At 43.7% G+C, this 26,922-nt stretch overlaps 1 protein-coding gene across 4 annotated transcripts in view; it reads left to right on the forward strand.

Moving 5' to 3' along the window:
* The window catches only part of KIAA1549L (KIAA1549 like), a 282,999-nt gene that overhangs the window by 109,610 nt on the left and 146,467 nt on the right, over positions 1-26,922 (forward strand). For all 4 annotated transcript variants that reach the window (XM_077460909.1, XM_077460906.1, XM_077460908.1 and 1 more), the window contains 4 exons: positions 3,168-3,289; positions 5,521-5,725; positions 19,506-19,639; positions 25,635-25,797. In XM_077460909.1, the coding sequence (XP_077317035.1) occupies positions 3,168-3,289; positions 5,521-5,725; positions 19,506-19,639; positions 25,635-25,797 (624 nt within the window). The remainder of the gene's footprint in view (positions 1-3,167; positions 3,290-5,520; positions 5,726-19,505; positions 19,640-25,634; positions 25,798-26,922) is intronic.

A 26,922-nucleotide genomic window follows, 5' to 3' on the forward strand; every position in this document is an offset into this window, starting at 1 on the left:
GTAGGCTCTCAGTGTTCTCAGTCTTTTATTATTCTTACACTATAATGTAGAACAAGCTGAAGTTACAATACAACTTAAATGATACCTGAAAAGGACATACTGTTAGATTTTACGATCTGTAGATACAATTTTTTCTGTTTCATTTATTCTGTTGGGAATAGTTAAACAATTTAAATAACTATAGGGCTCTGCACAATGGTTACTTACGCTGGCCATACACTAGTAGAATTTCTTTAATAAAGCTTTATTTTAGGAACGTTGGTTTGATTTTTTAATGATTGTGGGGTCAAATTAACGTTAGTTTTCAACCCTAGTGACAAGAAAATTTAAAGGAACAGGATGGGAATATTTTCCCGCACAAACAAACTTCTAACAGTGAATGTGGTTTTCATTTGGGAAATTCCATTCAAACCAAATTGAAAGTTTGAAGCAAAATCAATTTTTAGGTACTTTCAAATGAAAAGTCAAGTTTCTGTTGGTATTATTGGATGTACTGATGACATTTTTCATACAAACATTAATTTGAAAAACTAGCAGTTTATTGTCAGCTTTAAAGAGGAGCTGCACCTAAAAAAAAAATATTAAAAGCCAGCAGCTACTAATATTGCAGCTGCTGACTTTTAATAATATCACACTTACCTGTCCCAGGTTCCAGCGATGTCGGCGGCAGATGACGAGCGAACGCTCGTCTCGCTGCAGCCACCGCCGCCATCCTCTGTCAGGGAATCGGGAAGTGAAGCATGAGGGCTTCACTGCCCGGTTCCCTACTGTGCATGCGTGAGTTGCGCTGCGCTTCTCTTATGGTCCCCCGCTGTGTCTCTGGGAACTGTGTGTTTCCCAGAACACAACGGGGGGGCGGAGCGATGCGGGGGTCTGCGGCGGTCTGGCCGGAAGTGGGTGCAGTTACCTGGATTATCCAGGTAACTGCACCCCCCTCACCCCCGAAAGGTGACGATTGTGGCACCGGAGGGGGGGAGGGATAATACTAGCGGAACTTCCCCTTTAGGGTGAAGAACCGCTTTAAGAGCTGGAAGACATATTGGGATTGATTTACTAAAGGCAAATAAACTGTGCAGTTGCACTCTTAAAGGACATTTGCCACAGAGCTTGGTAAATGAGGGGAAGCTCTACTGACTTTCATCATCCAGTTGTGTGCAAGAAAACATTTTTGTTTTTTTTATAAACGTCCTTGCATGTACTTGGGTATTCTTTGCGAAGTGAAGCTTCACTTCATTTTTTTTTAACCTTTGGGGCAAATGCCCATGCAGAATGCGGTCTATATGCCTTTAGTAAATCCACCCCAATATGTTACCAACATGGTTTCAGCCATTTGACAACACAACTGTCAGACTTCAGGTGATCTTCTTTTATTTCCTTCCTGTAAAGCAAAAAAAAAAGTGGGTTGATATTATAAAGCGGGTAATCTGACATTCACCAAAATTCACTACAGATGAATCTTCTGGATGCATGTGTTTTAAATGAAAATTAATAATTCATCACCATTGAATGTCACACTAGTTAACACTTCAGCTCTGAAAGATTTTCTCCCTCAATGACCAGGTCATTTTTTGCTATACAGCACTGCGTCGCTTTAACTGACAATTGCACGTGCAATGCTGACAAATGCAATGCAAACAAAATTGACGTCCTTTCCTTTTCCTATTTCCCCCACAAATAGAGCTTTCTTTTGGGTGGTATTTGATCACCTCTGTGGTTTTTATTTTTTTCGCTATAAACTAAAATTTTGAAAAAAACTATATTTTTTACTTTTTGCTATAATAAATATCCAAAAAAATGTAAAAAACGAATTCTTTCATAAGTTTAGGCCAATATGTATTCTTCTACATATTTTTGGGCAAAGAAATCGCAATAAGCGTATATTGATTGTTTTGTGCAAAACTTCCGGCGTCTACAAAATAGGGGATAGATTTATGGCATTTTTATTATTTTTTTTCCTAGTAATGGTGGCGATCTGTGATTTTTAGAAAGACTGTGACATTGCGGTGGACAGATCAGACACTTTTGCCACTTTTATGGGCCGTTGACATTTATACAGTGGTCAGTGCTATAAAAATGCACTGATTACTGTGTAAATGTCACTGGCAGAGAAGGGGTAAACACTAGAGGGCGATCAAGGAGTTAAGTGTTCCCTAGGGAGGTGTTTCTAACTGTGGGGGAATGTGACTGACTGGAGGAGGAGACAGATCACTGTTCCTAATTACTAGGAACAACAGATCTGTCTCTCCTCCCTTGTCAGAATAGGGATTTGTGTGTTTACACACACAAATCCCTGTTCTGGCTCTCAAGCCCACGATCGTGGGTGGCTGGCTGACATCGCAGCTTCCGGCAACACGCATCAGGTCCCCTGCCTACTTTGGCTCTTAAAGGAGCCGACATACCAGTACATAGATATGCAGGAATGAGCCATCCTGCCACCGTATAATGACGGCAGCTGGTCGGCAAGTAGTTAATTGCTTTATAAATATATCTTATAGTGTGCTATAGATTCGATTAGGATATTATGGACAAGTTATAATATCAATATTATCACAGAAGAGCATTCATTGGGAATGTCAGGTCAACCCATGTCCAGTTTCTTGCCAATATCTAAAATAGTATACAAGTGCAAGGAATCCAAATAAAATTTGTTATTTTAAAATTATTCTTAAAAAAATCACATTAGAATAAATAAAACTGTCTTGAAAACCACAGAATATTTATGGAAATTCGTTTTACAACTGCAATTGCTGGTCAATAAATAATGTATATATTGGGTAAACCAACAAAAGTATCATTATTTGCTGGTAAAAGCCTAAGGTCATGTTTCAGTGTTTCATTTCCTTCCTTTCAAATGCAACATTCAGTCGCTCAAGCAGAGAATGAAAGAGCGGGAAGCTAGACTATAGATTTTATTTTCTCAGTGAAGCATTTCAGAGATGGAAACTTTTTTTTTGTAAAGGGACATTTCATATTGGCTGCAGGAAGCCAAAAATGCTTAAAAATTTTCATTCAAAACTTTCATTTTGCACCTTTTGTCGCTGTGTATATGCATGCAAAGATGAGATCAGAACATCTTAGAACATAGAACATTTCATTTATTCATATCAAACATTAGGGGTAGTGAAGAATGGAATATGCACTCATTGTTGATTGTCTCTTCTTGCTAGTTCTCACCCTGTCGAGTTTGCCAACAAGTGATGAAGCACAGAGGCTGAGGGGCTTCCTTAGCGGTACTCTTAGTCAAGCATTGAATATGACAGTTCAAGTCCTAAATCTGACAGTAGTAACTGTAAGTATCATGTAAACAAGCTGTATATAACTGTTAATCTTAAAAGGAAAGTATTGATAGAATTCTATACGGAATGTAATGTTCATATAAAAATGTTTCTTTCTTTATTTCAAGTGACACTTAACTCTAGTTTAAATAAAATGTTTTTAAAGTATGTATTCTTAACTCAAAAAGAACCTTCTATTCCTCTCAGCCTCCTCCAGATCTCCAAACTCCAATTTTATTTGAATTTATTTGCTGCTGTGATATGACTTCTGGTTAGAAGGTGACTATGTTTATTCTCCATGGTCCCATTGTATGTAGGAGGGTAGGCCACCCTCTCTTGCTCCCCCCCTCCCAAGATAGACTATGGACTATAGACTATGGGATGTGTAGTGTACATAGAGCACTGCACATGACCAAAGCTAATGAGCACTGCTCGTTCCAAACGGAGGCGAGAAGGAGAACGTGAAGTTCACATTACAAGGAGGCAGAAAAACACAGTAAAAAAGAATTTCATTAAAAAAAAGATTACAGGGCTATTAAGTAGTGGATGTATATGTGTTTTTTGGATAAGAATATTGTTTAGTGTCTTTGTCAGTGGAGTGACGAATTGTACCTTTGAAAAGGCTAGTAATTAAATACCTTAACATTTCAGTGGTATTTGAGCAAGAACATGGGTTACTTAATATGACTGGTTAACCTGTCTTGCTGCCCTCCGGGAGGTCTCCGCCAGGCAGATTGCTCATAGCTATTGCCATTCTCTACTGATTTGACATGCTGATGTATCCCTACTCATGGTTCCTTGGGGTAACTTCTGTTTCTACTGTATCATAATGCTGCATGTTTTGTTAAGGACCTGTTAAGTTTGCCCATGGCTGATGACAGGCTAATGAGGGATTAGGCCTTTGCTTGAATCTGACCAGTATGACTCTAGAGCTGAAAAGGCAAAGGCTCAATCTTCTCTGATCTTGTTGGTTGTGGCTTGATTGGAAAATGAGTGTATGTTTGTGTGCTCTCCCTAAACTGGCCAGAGGTTCCATAGGTCAGTCTTATAAACTGTTACTGGATGGGTTGGATTTCCTGGCCAATTGTTACTGTATAGCAGTAGTCATCAACCCTGTCCTCAGGGCCCACTTACAGGCCAGGTTTTATGTATTACCTTGGGGAGATGCAGACTAGAATAGTGCAACTGTGGACTGTGGACTTTGGAAGTGTAGTTGCACTCTTTTTCTCAAGAGCTTCGTGAAGCTTCACTTTGCAAAGAATACCCAGTCGGGTTCAGTGCAAATAAAAAAAAAAATGTTTTGCTCACATATGATTGGATGATGGAAATCAGCAGAGCTTGCCAATTTCACTAGGCTCTGGGGAAAATTAGTGTAACTGCACTTCCTAAATGCACAGTCTATTTTTATTTAGTAAATCAACACCAATATGTCTAACCGCCATCTAACGTCTGTTGGTATCTTGTGGTTTTTCATGCCAAAAAAAGACACAAAAAGAAAAAGTAGAAAGCACTTTTGGTGTGGGGTATATTAGACGGGGTCCAGATCAACCATTCAGAACAGCATCTTTGTGCCTATGGTTAGAAAAGACAAAATTTACATTTTATTGGCCATTAGCATTAGAAATACTGTACATTTCTTCTAGGTTTTTTTGCACGTTTACAATATTCTGAGGCAGTTAGGACCTATAAAAATGGAAAATGTTACATGTAAAAGAGGTGATCATATAAAAGGAGTGTTGTATGGGCATCAAAGGTTGCGCCCGCAGGCCCCACTGATATTAGGTGTATGTTTATTGAGCCATCTATTTATTAAAGGTGTTTATATGATGCCAGCAATTTACGCAGTGCATTACATATTGTATGGTCATATCAGTCTCTGCCCTCAAGGAGCTTACAATCTAAGGTTCCTGTCTCACATGCATACACACACGTACTAGGGCCAATTTAGACCAAAATCAGTTAACCTACCAGCATGTCTTTGGCATGTGGGAGGAAACCAATACAAGCACACAGGAAACATGCAAACTCCATGAAGGTGTTGTCCTGGTTGGAATTCGAACCAAGGACCGCAAGACAGGAGTCATAAGCACTAGGACACTGTACTACTGACAATACTGTACTTATTTGGATTATTACATAATCTCAAAGTTCAACGGTTCTTTTTAAACGTAGATTCATTTCCCATTTACAGTGGAACCACCCTTTAAAAAAAATGCTATTTTAACTCTTCATCATATATTTACAGCCCCCGTCAACAAATCTGACTGTTGGATATTCAGTATCTGTGAACTCCTTGCTTTACATCCCTTCAGCCATTGTATCTGTCCTCACAAGAAATGACGTCTTCGATATCTCTCGCCTCAAAACTATCATTCCAACCCTTCAGTCAGTGCCAGTAATAGCTGAAACATGGAAAGCAGAACCTGCCATCAACTTTAGGCTAAGAACAGGTAAGTGGAAAGATGTGAAAAACAAAACCCCACAAATGTTCTAAAAGTAGTAAGGTAATGGCAAACTATATCTTTTCAATTGCTGACCCCGGTGGAATGAAAATTCACTTTAGACATTCACTTTATTGGGAGAGTACAGCGAATTGTCATCAAGTACACATTCAGGTTGGGTTCACACTACTGCGAATTGGAGTGTATTTCGCCGCAATCAATTCACACAGCCTGAGATTGTGACTGGCTCTCTATGGAGCCACTTCACATATATGCGCAGGGGCTCCTGTGCGATTTGCACAGGACCGCTGTGCGTCTTTTGGTCCATTTCAGGTACAAATTTAGACAAAAATTCAGGCCTGAAATCAGGCGTGAAACGGTGAATGAGAACGCACCAGACTTCTGCTGTGACCCACTGTGTGCTCATATGTGAACCCAGCCTCATAGTTAATCTAAAAGTAATTGGTGTGATAGTCATGTATACCTTTTTTTATTTTATTAAATTCTTCCTCGTGTCCCATATTTTTATAATACAGATCATACAGATCTGTATATTCTTTGTCTAATTTCTATTCTTTCTCTAATCAGAACCTCATCTATACATTTGCAGAGAGTTAATCAATAAAGTTATATACAGAGATCATTGTGTTCAATCTGTTAAAAATTACAAACCTGTTTTGAGACAGGAACAATGAAGCATAATCACTACGGCATTATGAAACAGCCTGCATATACAGTATGTGTCCCCATAACTCCATATTTCTGTTTTTGATGGGTGTGTGCCCATTCTTTCTATCTCTTGTTTTTCCTTTGTAGGCCATTGCCGAATCTAACCTCTCTGGTGTGGGGAGCAGTAACAAATGTCAGAGGGGCAGATAATGAAAGGTCAGAAGGCAGAGTGGGGGGGGGGGCTTTGGGGGCTCAACTGAAATTTGGTGGGGGGGGGGGGGCAGCCCTCCCCAGCACTTCCCTAGATCTGGCCATGTTGTAGACTCAAATTATGCAGGGTTTCAAACTATGCACTACACAGACAAATGTTTGTGGATACCTGACCATTTCACCTAGCCAAAAATACAGTGTATCTGGAAAATATTCACAGAGCTTCACTTTTTCCACATTATTATGGTACAGCTTTATTCCAAAATGGATTAAATTAATTATTTTCCCCAAAATTCTACAAACAATACCTCATAATGACAACGTGAGAGAAGTTTGTTTGAAATTTATAGCGAATTTATATAATTTTTTTTTTTTTCTTGAAAACCCAAAAAAACTGATGTTCACAGCCTTTGCTCAATACTTTGTTGAAGCACCTTTGGCACCAATTACAGCCTCAAGTCTTTTTGAGTATGATGTATTCTTCTTTGCAGGACCTCTCAAGCTCCATCAGGTTGGATGAGGAGCATCGGTGCACAGCCATTTTCAGATCTCTCAAGAGATGTTCAATCGGGTTCAAGTCTGGGCTCTGGCTGGGCCACTCAAGGACATTCACAGAGTTGTCCCATTGCCATTCCTTTGTTATCTTGGCTGTGTGCTTAATGTCATTGTCCTATTGGAAGATGAACCCAGTCTGGGGTCCAGAGAGCTCTGGAGCAGATTTTCATCAAGGATGTCTCTGTACATTGCTGCATTAATTTCTCCTTCGACCCCGACTAGTCTCCCAGTTCCTACCGCTGAAGAACATCCTCACTGTAGGGATGGTATTGGCCTGCTGATGAGCGATGCCTGGTTTCCGCCAGACATGCCATTCAGGCCAAAGAGTTCAAGCTTTGTTTCATCAGACCACAGATTTTTGTTTCTCATGGTCTGAGAATCCTTCAGGTGCGTTTTAGCAAACTCCAAGTGGGCTATCACGTGCCTTTTACTGAGGAGTGGCTTCCGTCTGGTCACTCTACCATGCAGGCCTGATTGGTGGAGTGCTGCAGAGATAGTTGTTCTTCTGGAAGGTTCTCCTCTCTCCACAGTGAAATACTGGAGCTCTCTCAGAGTAACCATCAGGTTCTTGGTCACCTCCCTGACTAAGGCCCTTCTCCCCCGATCGCTCAGTTTGGCCGGGCAACCCACTCTAGGGAAAGTCCGGGTGTCTCCAAACTTCCATTTACAGACGATGGAGGCCATTGTGCTTATTGGGACCTTCAGTGCTGCAGAAATTTTTTCTGTACCCTTCCCCAGATCTGTGCCTCCATACAATCCTGTCTCTGAGGTCTACAGACAATTCCTTGCACTTCATGGCTTGATTTGTGCTCTGACATGCACTATTAACTGTGGGACCTTATATAGACAGGTGTGTGCCTTTCCAAATCATATCCAATCAACTGAATTTACCACAGGTGGACTCCAATCAAGTCGTAGAAACATCCAAAGGAGGATCAGTGGAAACAGGATGCACCTGAGCTCAATTTTGAGTGTCATGGCAAAAGCTGTGAATACTTAAAGAGGGAGTCCGCCGGGAGTCCGCGTTTTTTTTTTTTTTTTTTAAAAGCCAGCAGCTACAAATACTGCAGCTGCTGACTTTTAAAATAGTGACACTTACCCGCCCAGCGCGCCCGCGATGTCAGCACCCAAAGCCGATCTCTCGATCGTCTCCCGGGTGCTGCCGCCGCCATCTTGGGTATGAGAATCAGGAAGTGGAGCCTTTTCGGCTTCATTTCCCGGTTCCCTACTGTGCATGCGCGAGTCGCGCTGCGCAATAAGGATGGACCCGCTGCCTCTGGGAGCTGTGTGTTTCCCAGCAGGCAGTGGGGGACTTTCGGGAAAGGGGTGTAATCTACGCCCCTTTCCGCAGAGAGCTATCCCGGAAGTGGGTGCAGATACCTGTACTGTACAGGTATCTGCACCCCCCTCCCCCCTGAAAGGTGCCAATTGTGGCGCCGGAGGGGGGGAGGGTTCCAATGAGCAGAAGGTCCACTTTAGGGTGGACCTCCGCTTTAAGTACATGTGATTTTTTTTTATTTTTAAGAAATTTGCAAAGATGTAAGACAAACTTCTTTCACGTTGTCATTCTGGGGTATTGTTTGTAGAATGATGAGGAAAATCATGAATTTAATCCATTTTGGAATAAGGCTGTAACATAACAAAAAGTGGAATAAGTGAAGCGCTGTGAATACTTTCTGAATGAAAGCCACCCCTATGTGGCCACCACTGAAAATTGTTGAGGTCAGGTGTTTTAAGTGAAGGGTACTGCTAATGCTACAGCATAGAAAGGCATTTTAGACTTTTGCGCTCTACCAACTTTATGGCAACAGTTTGGACAAGGCCTTTTGATGTTCCAGCATGAACAAAGCCTGCTCCATATAGATGTGATTTTATGAGTTTAATGTGAAGGCACCTTGGATGGCCTACAGAGAGCTCTTTCCTCTACTCTACTGAATACCTTTGAGATGAATAGGGACATGGACTGCAAGCCAGGGTTTCTTGTCCAATACCTGACCTCACAAATTATATTTTGGCTCAAAGGGCACACATTCCTACAGATACAATCTGAAATCTTGTGGAAAGCCTACATAGTAGAGTGAAGGCTGTTATAGCTCTAAAGGGGCACCGTCTCCATATTCATGCCCATGCATCTGGAATGGGATCATCTTTTAAAAGCTCTTCCTCTAACAAGCTCTATATCATGCTAGACATTGTGGGGTTATAGCATAGTTTGTATCAACTTTTTATTCTTTAATTCAGGTCTACATAACCTTTTTTTCTGGCTAAAAAGACAAGTTCATCTTTGGGATAATGTTACATGTTCCCATTCCTGCAGCAGCTCCCAATCTGCTGCCTCTGGTGAAAACAAGCCAGGGATCTTCACCCCAAAGTCACTGCCACAATAAAAGAAAAACGCCCACCCGGCCACGTCATTCATTCAGAGAGTTCTGTGAATGAGAGAGCTACAAGTACCGGCAGCCTTTGTGGCTGTTGGCTTGTAGTTTTCAATGAACTGCCAGGAGCTCTGTTGAGCTTTCAAGGTGGTTCATTGTCTCTACCTATCAGTGTGTAACACTTACACTGACAGTCGGCAAGAATCATGCTTTATGTTATACCTAAAGGGTTTCACATGTACTGCCACTTTAAGGCTGGCTCTACCCAGGAGTGATGCCAAGGGTCAAGGGGTATAGTAGCCATCTTGGACACATGTAAGAGCCTAATAAGATGTACTGTGCTGAGATGCATGTTGCAGTGTACAGTGAGTACTGGAAATAAACTTCCATTGTTCCAGACCAGAGTCTTGTGTCTCTCACAACACAGAGGATATAACAGTGGCGACGAGGATGGGATTTACAAAGTGTCTATCAGTCTGAGAGAGAGACAAAGACATTGTGGATTGTCACCTGGATAAAAGCAATCACAGATCCCAGCAGGAAAATGTCATTAATCGGGACATTAAGTGAATTTGATGGAGAACAGACATCCTGGAGTTCCTGGGTGGAGAGACTGGAACAGTATTTCAGTGCAAATGCCATCCCAGGTGAAAGGCAAGTAGCAGTATTTCTGACAGTGGTCGGTGCTAAGACATATGACACTCTCAGGGATCTCCTTTTTCCTGTAAAACCAGCAACTAAGACATTGGCAGAGCTCCTGACACTGTTAGAGGGTCACTTCCAGCCTAAACCACTAGAGATTGCAGAAAGATTTCGTTTTTATCAGAGGCAGCAGCAGCCAGGTGAAGAAATTAAAGCTTCTGTGCTCGCCCTTCGCAGACTAGCCTCTACCTGTTCTTTTGGGGAGTACCTACCTACTGCACTGAGAGATAAGTTTGTCATGGGACTGAATTGTGACTCTAGCCAAAAGAGACTGTTAACAGAGAAAGACCTTACCCTTGCAAAGGCAATTGAGATAGCTTCAATGATGGAAATGGCTGTGAAAGATACAGAGGAATTGAACTCAGGGCAGAAGGGAAGAGGTGAAACAGGAAGTTTTCAGAACAGCAGTCAAGCCCACAGTTGCAAACTGGAAATACAGACCTCCACCAAGCCGGGGGTCAGCTTGCTACCGTTGTGGGAATACAGACCATGATCACAAAGTCTGCAGGTTTAAGGATCAGACCTGTCATAACTGTGGTAAAACAGGACATCTGAAACGAGTTTGCCGGAGCAAGAAGGTGCGAGATAAACAACCTCTGAACCCCAAGACAAAGACCTATATGGTGGGAAGATATACATCATCATCTGAGTCAGAGGATGAGGAAGTGCTCCACAGTTTAGACATACATCATATGCATTCAGCACCCTCTGCAATGACTGTAGAGGTAACCATTGAGGGAAAGAAACTAAAGATGGATGTAGACACAGGAGCAGCAGTTTCAGTTATCACTCAGAAACAATGGAGACAACTTCAGACCCGAACAACTGTCCGCCCAACGCCAATCAAACTGCAGACATACTCAAACAGATACTCCACCCACTGGGTTATGCAAAAGTGCAGGTATTGTACAAGGGTCAGACAAAGAGACTGCCATTATATATACTAGAGAATGGGGGACCCCCTCTCTTTGGGAGAGACTGGATTGCTCACTTTGGTATGCCAGACATCGCTATAAATCCCTGTAACACTGTGACAATTCCATTAGGAGATAATGAGGGATGGGTGGTGTCCCTGAAGCAGCGGTTCCCAAAGATCTTTGATGACCAGTTGGGGAAAATAAAGCATGACTGTGTGAGACTCAAGCTGAAACCCAACGCCCAGCCGAAGTTCTTCAAAGCTCGCACAGTACCTTTCGCACTCCGAGCAGGAGTGGAAGCAGAACTAAGTTGGCTGGAGGAACAAGGTGTCATCTTAAAGGTAGAGCACAGCGAGTGGGCATCACCTGTTGTACCAGTGAAGAAAGCGAATGGGGACTTGCGCATTTGTGGCGATTTCCGCATGGCACTGAACTCCCAACTGGAAATAGACCAGTACCCTCTACGCAGAGTAGATGACATTTTTGCCTCTCTTGCAGGGGGTCAAAAGTTCACCAAGCTTGATCTCAAACAAGCATATTTACAGTTTGAGGTCCATCCTTCTTCCCGCAAGTTTCTGACCATCAACACCCACAAGGGACTGTATGAGTACAATCGGATGGTGTTTGGTGTAGCCTCTGCCCCAGCCATTTGGCAACGGAAGATGGATGAGATTTTGGCGGACATTCCTTTCACTCAGTGCCTGTTAGATGACATGCTCATCACGGGACGGACGGACCAGGAACACAAGCAAAACGTGGAGCTTGTGTTGGAAAGACTCCAAGAGCAGGGTCTGAAAGTGAACTTAGCAAAATGCCAATTCATGGTGCCGAAATTGGAGTTTTGTGGCCACCTTGTGGATGCAGACGGTATACACACCACAGAAGCCAAGGTTGATGCCTTAGTCAAAGCTCCTGCCCCAACCAATGTCCAGCAGCTGCGATCATACCTTGGCTTGCTGAATTATTACCACAAATTTCTGCCAGATCTGGCACACACCTTGTTTCCGTTGAACAAGCTTTTGGAGAAACACTCCAGATGGGACTGGTCGGCTGCATGCCAACACGCTTTTGAAGTCTCTAAGCGGAAGGTGTTGGCGTCACGCATGCTTGTTCACTATGACCTCCAGAAGCCTCTGACCTTGGCTTGTGATGCCTCACCCTATGGTCTGGGGGCTGTACTGTCTCACATCTTACCTGATGGGTCAGAAAAACCAGTGGCATTTGCCTCCAGGTCTTTGACAAAAGCAGAAAGCAATTACTCTCACATTGACAAAGAGGCTCTTGCGCTGATATGGGCAATTAAGAAGTTTCATCTTTACCTGTATGGTAGGGAATTCACCATACTGACAGACCATAAACCACTCCTTCAGATCTTTAGCCCTGACAAAGGCATCTCTCAGACTACTGCGGCCCGCTTCCAACGCTATGCCCTGTTCTTGGAAGCGTACAGTTATAAAATCCAGTATCGCGGTCATGATGCCAATGCTAATGCGGACGCAATGTCCCGACTGACAGGGAGGTCAATGGACTCCTCTCCACCGGTCAAGAGTTGTCGTTACACCAGCCTGTCCTTCGTGTCTTCTGGGGAGATAGCAGCCCATACAGCCAAGGATACCTTTCTGAAAACAATACTCTCCTGGGTATGGTCCGGTTGGCCTGCAACCGTCACACAGGATTATGAACCTTATTTCCGTAGGCGTATGGAATTAACTGTGGCTGGTAACTGTGTTTTATGGGGAGACCGAGTGATCATTCCACAGACCCTCCGGAGATACATTCTGGACTTGCTACATACTGGTCATCCCGGGGGCACACGTATGAAACAAAAGGCCCGAGGCTATGTGTGGTGGCCAAACTTAGACTCGGATATCACAACATATGTGAATGCTTGTGCTGGATGTGCACAAACTGCAAGAGACCCACCTCGAGGGTGCGTCCAGCCCTGGACTTGGCCCACGGTTCCTTGGTTTCGACTACACTTGGACTTTGCAGGTCCGATCAGAGGACACACCTTCTTGATCATAGTGGACGCCCATTCAAAGTGGCCTGAGGTCATTCCTGTTACTCAGCCAACAACTAAGGCAACAGTTTCCATACTGTTACATCTCGCTGCTACATTTGGATACCCCAGAGAAATCGTCACAGACAATGGTGCCCAATTCACCAGTCAGGAGTTTCAGCGTTTCTTGACTGCCCACAACATCAAGCACAAGTTGACCGCACCTTACCACCCAGCTACAAATGGTCAAGCAGAGCGGTTTGTGCAGACTTTTAAACGCTATTTCAAAGCTACAGTGGCTACAAGTAAACAGCAGTCCCTGTCACCCCAGCAGCTGGACTCCTTCCTTTCTGCTTACAGAAACACACCACATGCAACCACCGGGAAAACTCCAGCAGAACTCCTTCTGGGTCGGCAGCCATGGACTGTTTTGGACATGCTCCGCCCACAAACAGTCCAGGAACATGTACTGCAGTCCCAAGACAAGATGGTCAAACACCATGAGATCCCCCGATTCACAGCCCAACAAAAGGTATGGGCCCGATCTTATGGGGCTTCCAACACCCGTTGGCTTCCTGCTGTCATTGCAGAGACTTTGGGACCCAAGATGTATAGGGTCTGCCTGGAAGATGGTTCCATTTGCAGAAGGCATGCGGACCAACTGCGCCCTCGTTTTCAGCTGCATGAATCCCTGACGCCGGCTGAACCACCAGTGTTGCAAGGAACTGCTCCCAGCGGATCAGGATGCATGGGAACTGATGATTGGGGGGACTCTGATCTTTTGAACTCAGCTCCAACAGAGCCCTCCAGCCCTGGTCCGGAGGTTGGTTCACCCACTGAGCTGGGGGATCCCTTCTTGGAACCGCCAGTGCCCATTCCAGTCGACCCTGTTTCCTCCGATCCCGAGTCGATGGGTGCCCGCCCTCAACGACACTGTCGCCCTCCTGACCGGTTTCAGCTTCAAGACCGGTTACAAGACTTTCGACGGGGCCGCCGAAAGTGATCCAATGACATTGTATCCCCGCAACTGTCCCTGGAATCTTCCTCTCACATCTGGATGCAGGAAAAGTCCTGTGCATCTCCTGTGTTTGGAGGACTGTTATTGGACAGTTATTAGTTAATGTTTTGTGCCTTTTCTCGTTTTGTTTTGTTTTTTTGTTTTTTTTTAGGGATGGATGGAAGGTGTTATACCTAAAGGGTTTCACATGTACTGCCACTTTAAGGCTGGCTCCACCCAGGAGTGATGCCAAGGGTCAAGGGGTATAGTAGCCATCTTGGACACATGTAAGATGTACTGTCCTGAGATGCATGTTGCAGTGTACAGTGAGTACTGGAAATAAACTTCCATTGTTCCAGACCAGAGTCTTGTGTCTCTCACAACACAGAGGATATAACACTTTACACCCGTGATTTGCTGATCATGAGTGCAGGCACCCAAAAGTAGTTTGTAGACACTATAACTTAACTTGCACAAACTAATCAATACACTCTTATTGGGATTTTGTTTGTACCAAAAATGTGTAGAAAAATACATATTAGCCTAAATTGATGAAAAAATTTAATTTTTTCAATTTTTTATTGCATATGTTTTATAACAGAAAGTAAAAAATGCTGTTTCTTTTTTCAAAGCTGTCAATCTTTTTTGTTTATAAAAAAAAAATACAAAAACGCAGAGGTGATCAAATATCACCAAAATAAATCTCTATTTGTGGGAAAAAAAGGACCTGAATTAAATAAATAAATAAATAAAATAGAGACATTTTATTTGGGTACAGCGTCGCACGACCACGCAGTTGTCAGTTAAAGTAGTGCAGTGCCGTATCGCAAAAATGGCCTGGTCATGAAGGGGGGTACATTTTCTGGAGGTTAAATTGATTATTGGGGTAAAAATTTAAAGTTGGAGTTAGGCTTTAAACATAGGTGACAGGACATCTCTCTGGCTCTATTCACTGGAATTTCTGTTAATTATTATTTTTTTCCTTGAACCTTTGTGCTACTTTTTGTACTTTAATTTTTATATCCATTAGTACATAATAGGGATTCCAAATTCCTGCAGTGTTTTATATAATGCTTCCTTTTTATAGGTCTGTTGTTATCAATATGATGGCGGTACAAGTTGATATAATATTCACTGCATTTTTACAGCATTATTGTAACAAGAAAATCTGATCTCTGTTTTTCTGAAAGCCACATCGATAGTCTCCCACAAGCTATTCAACATAAGGCTTTAATCTCATTGACAAACATTTTATTGATTCATTACATTATATGTGATATTTAGCCAGGAGATAACCATGATAGTTCTTACTGGTTCCTTTTCAGGACAGGGTAAGTTATTCTGAAAATACTCTTTTTCTTGGCCATGTTCCTTGAGTACTGCAGGTAACTTTTTATTTGCACCAACAGTAAATTTTTGTTAGGATACTTTCAAGGTCTTCCCATTTCCCATCTCCATAGGACTTAGACTATCTCCTAATCCACATGTGTCAAACACAAGGCCCAGGGGCCAAATCCAGCCCGCCAGGCCATTTCTTGTGGCCCTCGCACCCAGGGCCTTTTTTCAATGAGGACATGGCGGAGCTGTGTTTCCGCCACCTCCGGCCCTCTCCCTCTACTCCTCTCTCACCACTGTGACTTGCAAACACAGGTGCCTTCTGTGTTTACAAAGACAGCTTTCCTCTCGGTGGCTGTCACAGAATCCTGCCTGCCCTGCACTCACAGCAGAGACAAGGGAGGTTTCGGTGTTTGGTGTCTATGTAGTGCACTCCTCAACCCTACAATCTGTACACAGCGCACCCCTAACCTCTGCACATAATGCCCTCCTGGTATTCATTGCCACTTTAAGATCCTCCCACTGTTCAGGAGCATGGTTGTCTTTCTCCACCTATTCTCTAAAAAAGAATGGATACATTTTTATAGTCCTACATATACAATTGGCCCTTTGAGGGCAACCAAAATGCTGATAAAATTGGGTTTGATACCCCCTGTTCTAATCCATCTTTAGACAATGCCTAAAAACCCTTCTCTTTAAAGAAGCCTATCCTGCTTTTAACTAATCTACTGTGTTTTTACTTTCTCCATCAGCTCATCCGCCACAGTTATTACATTTTGTGTCACATTTTGTGTTGGACTTTCCGATCGTTTGTACACAAGTCCGTCAGACAAAAGTCCAAAGTACAAACACACATGCTCGGAATCAATGCTCACCAAACACAACATTAGCAGAAGGAGCCCAAAGGGTGGTGCATGACTACTGAACTTCCTTTTTATCGCCGTACGTCTTGTATGTCACTACATTCGGAATTGTTGGCCAACATTTGTGTGACCATGTGTATGCAAGACAGGTTGGAACCAACAACCTTTGAACAAAATTCCACGGTTTTGTTGTCAGAAAGTCCGATTGTGTGTATGGGGCATAGGATTGTAAGCTCCAATGAGCAGGGCCCTCTAATTCCTCTTATACCAAATTGTATTGTAACTGTACTGTCTGCTTTTTATTTTGCAAAGCGCTGGGTAAACTGTGGGCGCTATATAAATCTTGTATAATAATAAGATAATAATTTTTCTTGGTCCAAGCAGTATGGATATACAAAGAATAGACAGCATTCAAATTGTCTAATTGGCAATTAAAGTCTGAATTTAATTAAATATTTATGATTAAAAATAAGCATAAGGGACAACATTCAATGTAAAGTGGCTGGTCTGTCAGTTGCAATTAAAAGTCTTCTACCTCTTCCCCCCCCCCCCCCCCCAAACCCCAAAACTGTCATTTTCCGGGGCTGCACGGGTTAGAACAATTGGCTGGACCTGTCATAGGCACTTGTCAAAAGTGCCAACTATGCCTGCTTTTTCTGCCCCCTCTCCTGCATTCTTAGAATCTGTACTGTAGATTCCATCAATGAAATACGAGCTATGAATTGAGAAGGTGGACCTTTCATTCCCCTGCCTGCGTTTCGTATTAGGAAAAAAAGTAATTTAAAAGTACTAGTGGTAGCGCCGGCTATAATAAATTGTTGGGTCTCTGCAATACACATAAAAGTCATTGAAAAAAACGGCCTGGGATTCCTCCACAGTGCATTCCCAGGCCCTTTGGGTCTGGTATGAATATTAAGGGGAACCCCGCGCCAAAGTTTAAAAAAAAATGTGGTGGAGGTCCCCCTCAAAATCCATACCAGACCATTCAGGTCTGGTATTGATTTTAAGGGGAAACCCACACCAAAATAAAAAATAAATGGCAACCTGGCAGGCCGCAGGAAAAGAGAGGGGGAGGGAGAGAGCGCCCCCCCCCCCGAACCGTACTAGGCCATATGCCCTCAAGTTGATGGGGACAAGGGCCTCATCCCCACAACCCTTGCCCGGTGGTTGTGGGGGTATGTGGTGGGGGGCTTATTGGAATCTAGAAGCCTCCTTAACAAGGGGACCCCCAGATCCCGCCCCCCCCATGTGAAATGGTAATGGGGTACAAATGTACCCCTGCCATTTAAAAAAAATTGTGTCAAAAATGTTAAAAAAGATAATAGCCGTTTTTTTAACAATTCCTTTATTAATGTCTTCTTCTTTCCCCGCTTCTTCTTCCATCTTCTTCTGGTCTTCATTCAGTTTTATTCCTCCATCTTGTTCTTCCCCCGCTTCTTCCTCTGCTTCATCCTCAGATTCTCGGCTTCTTCCTTCGGTCTTCTCGTCTGCATCTTCCTCCGGCATCTTCTTCCCCACTTTGTTCTTCGGACAATCCGCATCAATGGGAGGTTCCCGTTGTGTGACGCTTCTGTTCTTCTGACAGTTCTTATATAACTGAGGGCGGGCCACACGGTGACCCGTCCCCCTCTGATGCATGGGGACTTCCCCGTGGTGTCAGAGGGGGGCGGGGTCACCCGATTACGAGGGGCCATTTTTAAAAAAATGTTGGTGCAGGGTTCCCTTTAATATCTATGCCAGACCTGAAGGGCCTGGTATGGCATTTGGGGGGACCCCACGCATTTTTTTTTACATTTTGGTTTGGGGTTCCACTTAATATTCATACCAGACCCAAAGGGGCACTGTGGGGGAATCCTTTAGAAATGTCATTTTGCTCTTGGACTGTTGTAAACACAGGAAACATGCGCCACTTTACAGGCATACTATAGACACCCCCCAAGTACAAAATTTAAAGGAATATTTCACTTTTTTTGTTTCTGGGGCTCCATGCAAGATCTCACCTTGTGGAGTTTCAATGATCATGAGAACGGTGAGGAATCAGCCCAGAACTACATGGGAGAATCTAGTCAATGACCATAGTCATCAAGAAAACAATTGATAACACACTAAGCCGTGAAGGATTCAAATCCTGCAGCGCCTACAAGGTCCCCCTGCTCAAGAAAGCACATGTACAGGCCCATCTGAAGTTTGCTAATGAACATCTGAATGATTCAGAGGAGAACTGGGTGAATGTGTTGTGGTCAGATGAGACCAAAATCCAGCTCTTTTGCATCAATTCAACTTGCCATGTTTGGAGGAAGAGGAATTCTGCCTGTGACCCCAAGAACACCATCCCCACCGTAAAACATGGAGGTGGAAACATTATGCTTTGGGGGTGTTTTTCTCCTAAGGGGACAGAACAACTTCACTGCATCAAAGGGACAATGGACGGGGCCATGTACTGTTAAATCTTGGGTGAGAACCTCCTTCTCTCAGCCAGGGCATTGAAAATGGGTCATGGATGATTATTCCAGCATTATAATGACCCAAAACACACGGCCAAGACAAGCACATTAAGGTCCTGGAGTGGCCTAGCCAGTCTCCAGACCTAATCCCTTAGAAAATATGTGGAGGGAGCTGAAGGTTCGAGTTACCAAACTCAAAACCTTAATGACTTGGAGAGGATCTGCAAAGAGGAGTGGGACCAAATCCCTGCTGAGATGGGTGCAAACCTGGTGGCCAACTACAAGAAACGTCTGACCTCTGTGATTGCCAACAAGAGTTTGGCCACCAAGTACTAAGTCATGTTTTGCAAAGGGATCAAATACTTATTTCACTCATTAAAATGCAAATCAATTTATAACTTTTTTTAAATGTGTTTTTTCCTGGATATTTTTTGCTGTTGTTCTGCCTCTCAGTGTTAAAATAAACCTACCATTAAAATTATGGATGAGTGTTTCTTTGTCAGTGGGCAAATGTACAAATTCATTTTTTCCCCTCACTGTAAGATGTGGACATATGATATATAATGCAGAAATCCCTCCAACAGGACATTGAGAGTTATTGGGAAAATAGAGGTTATTTAAGTTTACAGCATCTATTAAAAAAACAAGATATGAGTTTTGGGCAGGCTGTCCTTATCACATTTTTCTTGTTATTAATATTGTGGTGATTATTTTTATTAACAGTGTTGAAGTTGATGGGGACAGGAGGGAATGTGAACACTTGTGTCTATGTTCGGAGCATGGAGCAGAAGTTACAGAAGGTTTTTGCGATAGCAGAGTTGAACAGCATGGGTACCCAGAGCAACCTCTCAGTCCAGGTGAGAAACATTAAATCATATATAATAAAGTAGAAGTGAACTGTTTCCTGGCAATGTTATCTGTTATTTATAAAAATTCTTTAGAGTGCTGTTAAATGTATGGGAAGATAAACTTAAAGCGGATGTCCGCCAATTTTTTTTTTTTTAAGTCAGCAGTTACAAATTCTGCAGCTGCTGACTTTTAAAATATGGACACTTACCTGTCCAGGGCACCCGCGATGTTGGCATCCGAAGCCGATCTGTCGCTCGGCTCTTGGGTGCTGCCACCGACATCTTCGGTAAGAAAAGCAGGAACTGAATCCTTGCGGCTTCACTTCCTGGCTTCCTACTGCGCATGCACGAGTCACGCTGCACAACCTGTCTCTGGGATTCGTGTGTTTCCCAGCAGACAGCGGGGGGGGGGGCTGAGAGAGGCATATGATGTGGGTGCAAATACCTGTATTATATAGATATCTGCACCCCGCAAACAAACTGAAGTTTCTCTTTAAGCAATAAAGGTATTAAAAGCAATTCATTAAAGATGAACTCCAAATCATTTGTACTGGATACTTACATCAGTCCAGCTTGGCACATTGTAAGTTTGCATATCTCAAACCTGATGGGCCGCTGGGGAAGCTGACAATCACTGTAGCAAAAAGTGCAGAATATAAGTGCAGCACAATCATATAGTGAAGTAAATGTAGTGACAAAAGATGTCAAAAACACAATGTAGCTAAACAGCTAATGTGATAACAAAAAAATTCTCCCAATTCAAAGTCCCAAAATATAACTCCATCGTTGTGATAAGCAAAGTAAAAAATAAACGCATCCAGAGTGTTCGGTGCCCACCACCTTCAGATAAAGTGCCTGCTCACCTACAGTATGTGACCCCACAACAGAGTCAGAGTGAAAGACTGCCCCACTGCTAAAATGCCCTGTATATTTTCAATGAATACAAGGTGTTCTCTGATTGGATGAGGTGGAGAGGAGACGAGCTGAGGTCACAATCTTGGGGTAGCCTGTGTTTGAGTGGAGATTTGGGCAACCATCTTGGACCAGTAGAGGCTTTATATAGCCTGTGCTGGGCCTTGGTGGTATGTCCGCAGTGTGGGAAGTGCATACCTCCCAACTTTCTGAGATGGGAACGAGGGACATCTACTAGCAAAAGTATGTAGGCATATGGCACACCCCTGCCAAGGTTTAGCACTGGGAAACACTTTTTGGAAAATAGTTATGCATTTTATATACAACTATATAGATCAGACCAAAATGAGGGACAAATGAGGAGGAAAGAGAGACAGAGGGACCTTGTTCCAAATCAGGGACAGTCCCTCAAAAGTGTATAGACAGGGACAAGACCCAATTGTTAAGGAAGGTAGGCTAAGCCTATGGGAAGGTTCCTGAGTAGAAGAGATGGATTATCGATGGTCTTGCATATCTCTGGGTGGACTACCCGGTGTTAGTGTAAGGACCTCCTTTCTGCTCAGCCTGCTGTTTGGATTGGTGCGTCCTTCCGACTATTCTGCCAGCACAACACCCCTTCTGGAAGGTCACATGTTATTAGCCTCAAGGGTAGCCACCTGAAGAAGAAATTTTCGAGCACCCTGCCATATTTACAGAAGATCTTGCATTATTGCACATGATTGTGGCAGATGTGCATTCCATAGTGCAACTTTGGAAAATCAAATGCATTGTTGTAACTATTGACTATTTGTTAGATAAACAAGAAAACCAAAGTAAGATGTTGTCTTGCCTGTTCCCTTTGAAGTGTTTGTAAAGGCAATTTTTTTTTTAGTTAAAATATTAAACATGTTATACTCACCTGCTCTGAGCAATGGCTTTGCACAGAGCAGTCCTGGACCTTCTTTTCTGGGGTCCCCTTCTGGCGATCTTGGTGCCTCCTCTGTGTCTGTCCTCATAGCAAGCACTTGCTACGGGGGCAGATGTGTGGGCTCGATCCTGAGCCAGGCACTGCTCAGCACCCCCCCCCCCCCCCTCTGCTAACAAGATAGGACTGACAGCATTAGGAGCCAATGAGCTGCTCTCAGCCAAGCTTGAAATGAAGTTGGGCACTGCTCTGGAATGACACAGGAGTCAGGTAAGTATTTGGAGGGGCAAAGACACAGCAAGAGGAAAAACGCAGTAATGTTTAGACTCCCTGCACAATGGCTATAACAGAAAAGTTGAAGTAACACTATAGAAAATTGGAGGTTGGTGCAATAGCTGTAGTGGAGGCCCTATTTACTCACCACAATCAGATGCAGGTGCAGGCCTTTTAACTCCATGTCCCACAATGCCGGAGGATCCTGGACATGCCAAGGGAAGATACATTCCTTAGCTTTCCTCCCTTAGCAGCTTGGAAAGGCCACCCCTGAATGATAAAGCTAAGGTAGCTGGGCAAGTGATCTGTAGCCAGGTGAGAGGCCCTCCATTGTCAGAACTGGCATGTGGATAGCCAGACCAGAGTCTAATGGCAAGCAGGCTCTTCAATTGCTATCAAAGTATTCCAGTTCCAGTGGGGTTGATCTTTGTCTTTGGGCTCTTGGATCTCTGCATTACCAGAGCTACCCTGGACATTAGTGAGAGGGATAATGTTTATGAGGATAATCACAAGTAGCTGTGTTTTGAACCGATTTATTGAAGCAGTGATTCTCTGCTTAACTCTCTGTTGTTAAAGAGGCAGTAAAGCCTTACTAAACATGAAAATAAAAATAGACCCTGCAAGGCAAAGGCATGATGAGATAGTATGCATAGCATACTAGCTCATTATGAATCACTTACCTGAGATGGAAGTCCCCGAAGCGACCCTCGTCTTCCTCCTCCGTCATGATACCCGGAGTGACATCCGGGTATCGCGGCTCCAGCGCTGGGAGTCGCCACTAACGGCATGATTGCCGTTAGCAGCGGCATGCTTAGTGCGCCTGCGGGCCGCTCTCTACGGTGCATGCCCCGTAGACAGCTGTGCCTGTCATTTGCAACCTACACGGTTTAGGAGATATTTCTTGGACCTACGGATAAGCCTTAATCTAGGCTTACATGTAGGTCAAAGTGGTCTGTATGGGTTTACAACCACTTTAAAGTTTCTATAGAGGCTATTCTATGCAGCCAAATGTTACCTTGTTTGAGTCACAGGGATATTGCTGGGAAGTAGTGGCGAAGCTAGACATTCTTTCACCCAGGGCAAAGACTCAGTTCAGCAGGGTGGGTTTTGTGTGTGTTTTAACCCTCCATTAGACACAGCCAAAACCCGCCATTTAACACACTCAAGCTGCGTGCAACAGACAGAAAACACACCGTTCAATACAGACAAAACCCGCCCCACAACAGTGAGGCAGAATCTGACCATTTCATTCTCTCTCTGTGTTTAGCAGATCATCAGATTCTGCCTCTGATGATCTGCACATGCGCCGTGTTGACATGACGCCAGCTGATCAACATATCAGCCGGAGTGACATTGCGTACTGCACATGTGAAGGCATTTTTCGATGGAGGGCATTTCTCAATAGAACACCGGTTGCCCCGTTATGTATCCACCTCCAGACCCTGGATCCGCTTGGTCTCATCCCTGTACAGGTGCCTCACACTGCCTGCATTTCCCTAGAGAGCGGACACAGCAGCGCTGGGGTAGAGCTGGCCTTACCTTGCCAACTACATCCAGTCACTGACCAACTTGGGCATGTCCTCCCATCACCTACTACTATTACCAGGTCCTAGTGCTTTGCGCCTAGTGCTTTGCGAGGAGAGACACTGCAGGGTTCATGCTGATTGCGCTGAAATGATTACCGGTGTTCTGTCGAGAACTGTGCCCCCATTGGATAGTGTCCGCCTCGTACTGCGCAGTACGGAGGAGGAGACACCGAAAGTCTCCAAAGATGAACGGTGCCTGCGCACTTAACAGTACCTTCTGCCCTGAGTCCAGGTTCAAGACCCACCATGCAAGTGGACATACGGTATGCACTTAGTAACAGGGCCCCTCACGGGCTCGCTTCGCTCGCCACGCTTCGGGCATGGCTTGCTTCGCTCTGCAATTTTTATTCTAACTCTATGTCTACTTGAATGGTGGGGCTTGAACCTGGACTCGTTCATCTTCTGAGACTTTCAGCGTCTCCTTGTCCTCCGTACTGCGCAAGCACAGTACAGGGCGGACACTATCCGACGGGGGACAGTATTTGACAAGACATCGGCACCAATCTGCTACTAGCAGACCTGATTAGACCCGGAGGTAGGCGGGTGTAAACATGCAAGTCTGTTTATATCTGCCTGTCTACAGGGATGCATGGACCACCCGAACAGGTCTGCCTAAAAAACTGACAGGTGGATCCAATTGGATCTGTTTGATCTTTCAGCTTATTACCATTTTGTTAATTATCTGTCTACATAATAATTTCTGTGTGCTTTAGAAGAAAAAAAATATCAGTGTCTACCTTCCTATTTGCAGCACAAAGCTTGCTGCAAATACACAGATGAGATTTAGTGTTTCAGTACATATCTTTAAATATTCACATTTTTTCAGCTTTGTGCATCTAATATTTATCTCAGCACTTTCCTTTATGTAGGAGCTGAAACCCTCATCAAACACATAGCTTTCATGTGACTGTGGGGTTTTGGCTGGCTCTGTATCTTCTTGCTGGTGTTGCACCTGTTCGGAGTCATGACTGTGCCATTGCAGGTGCCGTAGCTGGCAGATGATTTGGCTTTGGAATGCCCGTCTAAAATATCTGCAGAAAAGCTTAAAGTGCAACTCTCGGTATGGAGAGGCAAAGTGAAAACATATATATCTGAATCTGATTTTAGTTGTTGGTGGGTTCAAGACAGCGCAGAAATTCCATTCTGTGGTGATTCTTCTGCCATACAGTGCCTTGAAAAAGTATTCACACCCCTTGAAATTTTCCAAATTTTATCATGTTACAATCAAAAACGTAAACTTATTTTATTGAGATTTTATGCAATAGGCCAACACAAAGTGGCACATAATTGTGAAAGGAAAATAATACTGTGTGGGGTGCATTTGTATTCAGCCCCCTTTACTCTGATACCACTAGCTAAAATCTAGTGGAACCAATTGCCTTCAGAAGTCACCCAATTAGCAAATACACTATGTGTGGTGGAAAACTAACACCGCACATCACCCTGAACGCACCTTCCCCACCGTGAAACATGGTGGTGGCAACATCATGTTGTGGGGATGCTTTTCTTCAGCAGGGACAGGTAAGCTGGTCAGAGTTCATGGGAAGGTTGATGGAGTCAAATACAGGGCAATCTTAGAAGAAAACCTGTAAAGCCTGGTACACACAAATCAGTAACAGCTGTTATATAGGCAAGGGCGGGGCCATCTGGTGACGTAACCGAGTGACCAGCCCCTTTCTGACGTCCTGTGACGTCAGAGGGGGTGGGGTCATCCAGTTTATATTTGACGGGTCCGTCGGACGGAGTGATTGAAGATGGATGTACATCGCAGGACAGTTTTTATTTATTTTAAATAAAGGAATTGTCAAAAACTATTGTGGTTTTTACTTGTTTACGCATTTTTTGCTGAATGGGTAGGGGTACAATGTACCCGATACTCATTCACATGGGGGGGCAGGGCAGGATCTGGGGGCCTTGTTAAAGGGGGCTTCCAGATTCCCATAAGCCCCCCACCTGCAGACCCCCACAACCACCGGGAGTGTGTCTTTGGAAATGTTTGACCATTCTTCCAGAAGCGCACTTGTGAGGTCAGGACGAGAAGACCTGGTCTCAGTCTCCACTCTAATTCAAACCAAAGGTGTTCTATTGGGTTGAGGTCCATTGTCTTTATTGCGACGAAGCTGTTATAGCTGCAAAAGGTGGGCCAATTCATTATTGAACCCTACGGACTAAGACTGGGTTGCCATTAAAGTTCAAATGCGTGTAAAGGCAGGTGTACCAATACTTTTGACAATATGGTGTATATTGACAGCCCAGATTCTGATCTTGTAGCTTATTACGTTGTCATAACATCAGTGTTCATAATGATATGTATTGTATCTCTTAATAGATTCTGAGTACATCGAAGGTGAGCCAGTCTCTGACGCTGATCTATGTTGTAAAGAATAACAGTCAACCACTGGATGGTACAACAGCCAGCAGCCTTCTAAATGTCCTGTCTGGAGAGGTAGTCGGCTACTATCTAGGAGACCCTGCCTCTGTTATTGCAGAACGTAAGTCATCCAAGCTTCTACTGCTGGTATCTACTGCTTTTAGCTGGCGATAGATGGATCGTTGATCAGTTCAGCGGGGACCATCTGAATTTTGATCCATCTATGACTGTTTATAACCGACAGCCAATCAGGTGCAATACTGATCAGTGTATTCTGACAGTACAGGAATCTCCCCGCTGTCAGAATACAATAGCACAGCACGGAGAATTCTTTCATTCATCTTACTTGTGTTAATGAAGGAATCCGTTCATTTTTGCTGGCCGATCGAAAAAAATAACCCATCTAGTTGACTGTGTTACTTCAATTTAGCAATACAAGGCGATTTTTGTAGTTACATTGTAGTGTGATGGTAAAAATTGCCTGACATGAAAATCATGGTAGTGCTGGTTATACTATATAAAAGTATAACAAAAAGTGTACAGTATGTACAGGCAAACCTTTTTTTTTTATCATTTTGGATAAAGTAGGGTTACAACCTCTGACATTTTTTTTTTTTTGTTTTACCATTGGGGAAATCTCCCATCACTTCCTGTCAAAATGAGTGGAATTCCTCTTTTAGGCCTTTTAGGCACAGACACCGCTGTTCTTAATTTGACATCCACATGGGTGTGGGGTACATGTCCCTGAACTCACACATCCCGCTTCCAAATAAACTGACCATTGTCACCAGAACTAAAAATGCAAATGAGTTGAAAATTTTGAGGTGTCACCAAAACATCAATAGAGGGGAAAACTTCCAATGGGGACACTGCTGGTGAGATAAAGCAGACCTCAACTGTATCTGAGCACCACAATCTGAAACTGCTATTTAATTTATTTTTAATATTCACAGCAATCCTACCCATCCATCCATGTCTCCAAGCTTTTTCTTGTTGAGTAATCACTTGAAACCCCCCCCCCCCCCCCCCAGCATTTCTAGCCGCAGTCATCTTGAGTAAGGTTAGATGAATCATGTATCATTTACTTCCTGGAATCCATCTGCCCTTAGCTCAGGCATGCAGGTGTTCCAGCAGCATCGGCGACCTGTCAGATTAGTTAACGGAAGTGACGTTCCATCACTACACTGCAACAGCCATCTTGGTACACCCCGTACTCGGCTGCAGTAAGCCTGCATTCAGAAGGTAG

This window comes from Lithobates pipiens, unplaced genomic scaffold (assembly GCF_037356315.1).
Source record: "Lithobates pipiens isolate NorthernLeopardFrog02 unplaced genomic scaffold, aLitPip1_a1.2 Scaffold_10, whole genome shotgun sequence".
Lineage (NCBI taxonomy): Eukaryota > Metazoa > Chordata > Amphibia > Anura > Ranidae > Lithobates > Lithobates pipiens.